The 3,120-nt window shown below is 42.7% G+C and overlaps 2 protein-coding genes across 3 annotated transcripts in view; both read left to right on the forward strand.

Annotated features, from left to right (window-relative positions):
- The window catches only part of LOC109542388 (protein ECT2), a 12,764-nt gene extending 11,680 nt beyond the window's left edge, over positions 1–1,084 (forward strand). For both annotated transcript variants that reach the window (XM_019911592.2, XM_019911593.2), the window contains one exon: positions 505–1,084. In XM_019911592.2, the coding sequence (XP_019767151.2) occupies positions 505–624 (120 nt within the window). In that variant the 3' untranslated portion in view covers positions 625–1,084. The remainder of the gene's footprint in view (positions 1–504) is intronic.
- Positions 1,085–1,377: 293 nt separating this feature from the next.
- The window catches only part of LOC109542390 (GATA-binding factor 5-B), a 46,742-nt gene continuing 44,999 nt past the window's right edge, over positions 1,378–3,120 (forward strand). The window contains exon 1 of the mRNA XM_019911595.2: positions 1,378–1,704. Coding sequence (XP_019767154.2) covers positions 1,671–1,704 — 34 coding nt within the window. The 5' untranslated portion in view covers positions 1,378–1,670. The remainder of the gene's footprint in view (positions 1,705–3,120) is intronic.

Below are 3,120 nucleotides of genomic sequence, written 5' to 3' on the forward strand. Positions count from 1 at the left end.
ACACATAACTGACAATTTGCACAGACTAATTATCAAAGCGAATTTTCATATACTGTATTATCCTATTATTCTTGACAAAAATTTGTAGGCAAAATACCCAAAAAAAAGTTTGTAAAAAATTTCCATCTAGGTTTAATCAAAGTGATTGTTGAGGCGATTAAATTCCCGAAAAATGGCGAACGAGCACCATAATTCTTCTGTTAAGACGGGGATTAAAAACCATCAGAGAATTACAGAGGCAGAATCCTACTTAGGGTTGTAAACCAGCCTACAAGGGTTTCATAGAGCTGCAGAATGCGTTTGATCGAGTTCAACTGGAGAAACTGGGCGAAACATTACAACCTGCCTAAAATAGCGACGAAAAAATAAGAAGACTTTTCCTTAATAAAAGTTAGGTCAGGTTTTTTCGGACGGGACACTGTATGGTCGTAAAAATGCCGATAGCAATTTGCATTCGTTTCGTTCAATAAGTGTGCGTTTTTGAGTGAAAATTGAATGTTTCAGGAGCTGGCGAATAATGGAGAAAACTCGGATGAGTCGCCACCAACAGCACCAATGTCAGTACAACCCACCCGCAAGGCGAAGGCGGCCTCGCTAGGCGCCAACGCTTTTCAACGGTTATAGCGGCGGTTTTCCCCCGATCTATGACTCTTGTACATAGTCTTTACACGTTTAAGGTTCACTCTAGCGTAGAAGAATGATCTGAATCATGGGGCTTGTCGGCCGTTCAAGAAATGATTTGTTTTGTCCCCTATAGTCGCTTTGTCCTAACTGATGGGCCGATTACCGCATGATAATCGGTCTAGGAGTCAGGCGTGAAAACTGCTTCGAGTTTCTTGAACGCCGCATGCGAATCGTGCCCGATACGGACTCAAATTTAAGACAATTATTAATTAAGTGTAAATGTTTGTCAGTTGGGGCCCATTGAGGCTGCGCCCCCCGATCGCCTACTTCCTCTTTGCGCCCGGAATTGTATTATATTTATTGGGCTTACAAGTTGGGATGTCGTCGAAGACTTGTAGTTTTTTACTGTGTTATGGACCTCATAGATATTACGGACAATAAATAATTTATGCAGCTTGAATTGCCAGCTTTAATCCCCCTGAGGCCAACGCGACGGATATTAATGACCGCTTGAGCCTCCGATAAGTTAACGGGGGGTGACAGAACGGGTACCGCCCACTCGCTCAACAAAGCGGGCCCGATTTTTCCCGAATTGAGATGTTGTGACAGAGGGTTGTTGTTGTTTGTCTACCAGAATGCTTGTTTACTCAACTGGGCAAACACCATTCAATAAGGCTCAGCCGATGATGAGATTTTAATTGGCTGGGTACCCGAAGTCGCTTAATTGTCCTCTCGTACCCGAGGGTACTTGAGTGGAGGCTGAACAGTTGATCAGCGGCCAGTGCGACGGCAACAACCAAATGAAAAAGAACCTCAGCGGGTGGACAAATCGCGTAGGCCAGACCAGAGTGAACAGCAAATAAGAGCGCGGTTCTCCCCTCTACTGTTAAGTAGCGAAGCCGCTCCCCTCCAAGGGGCTTAAGTCATTCCCGGTACCCGCCGCAGCTCCGGACCGCGAGCGACTTGGTGCGAGACTGTCTGTGGCGTGTTGCGAACAGTTTTTAGTGGTACCCGAACCCGATTGATAGCAATTTGATAACGGCGATATGAAAACTAAGCCCGCTTATCAGCGCTTGTACGGTGAGTTGATAACTTTTTATAATGGCAAGTTGATTATTTTGTTGGTCGGGTTATTTGCGCTCGGCTGCTTTTTCCCATTGAGGGAACCGGCCGGGTTCTCACCTGATAACTGCTCCTTATCGACGGCTGGGACCTTGACATAGCTGCGGGGTTCTAATCTCGCATTTTTCTGCTTTCTTCCACTTTTTGCCCTCACTTTGATTTTATTATTCACTTGTTGCGGTCGCATCGCGTTTATTACGCGGCCAATCACCGCATAAACAGGGCCAGTAGCCACCACCGGATGAAAAACCGCACTTGTTTTTGTCTGCTGTTTAAACTTCCATGCACTTTTTCCTCCATATGGTGACAGTTGAACGGAAAAGCGCATTTTACCAGTTGATCAACATAAAAGGAAAATACTGGGAATTTTTTCTGCGAACGTACTGAATGCCACACGCATAGCTGGAGTGCCGCGGATTTGGTGAATCCCTTTGCCATTGAGGGATTTTAGCGAAATCCACAATAACGCTAACAAATGCGCATTTTCTCAGGCCAAACACTCTGTTTCTGTGGCATTTTGTATGTATTTTATTGCGATGTTTATTCAATGACGATCCGCAGAGTTCATCTTTTAAGATGGCATTTAAACGAATCCTGACCTGAAGCCAGTGACGCGATTTCAATCTGAAACTGCAAAAAGGTGACGAATGTTCACATTTGAAAGTGGCTTTGGAGCGAGACTTTCATCATTGCGTTGAACATTCAGTGTTTTTTGGCTCAAAAAGGTTTTTCCGCTTTCTCAATTCCCAAAGTCAATTGAAGTTGAGCTTCATCAGCGAGTACCGAAAGCCTTAAACAGTTGAAGAACGAAACTTTCAGGGTTTACAACTTCGATTTTCCTGGGTTGAAGGCACAAATCGTAAATCTTGCAGTTTGGGGGCTTTTGAAAAGTGTCTTGTCGGTTTAAAAAAATTGTCTGATACGAAACTTGTAGTGATTTCAAATTTGTTTTATGCGATTTAACGCAAAAATTAGTCACTTTTTAGCTTTCGTGGCTTTGGGGCGTTTATTCTTGAAAAAGAGAGTCTAAGATTTCCAAATCGTTGCTTCATTCATCGGTCAAAAGAAGATTTTGGATAAAACCGCCTGATCTCTAAACGAAACTTTCACACATCGCAAGTTCTATTTTTTTGAGTTTCGCAAAAAAATGCACAATTTTACGGTTTTTTTTACAGTTTTTGGTGATTTTTTAAAGACATTCTTCAGTAAGAACTGATTTTTAAACCATTGATCAAATCAATAAGCCTGATGATGCCTTTGAGATAAAAGTTTCAAGGTTTACAAATTCGATTTCCGCGATTTTAACTACAAAATTAGCCTCTTTGTGGCTGTTAAGGCGTTTATTCTTGAACAAGAGGGTCTAAGATAATAAGA

This window comes from Dendroctonus ponderosae, unplaced genomic scaffold (assembly GCF_020466585.1).
Source record: "Dendroctonus ponderosae isolate FM_Combo_2020 unplaced genomic scaffold, Dpon_F_20191213v2 Dpon_F_20191213_11, whole genome shotgun sequence".
Lineage (NCBI taxonomy): Eukaryota > Metazoa > Arthropoda > Insecta > Coleoptera > Curculionidae > Dendroctonus > Dendroctonus ponderosae.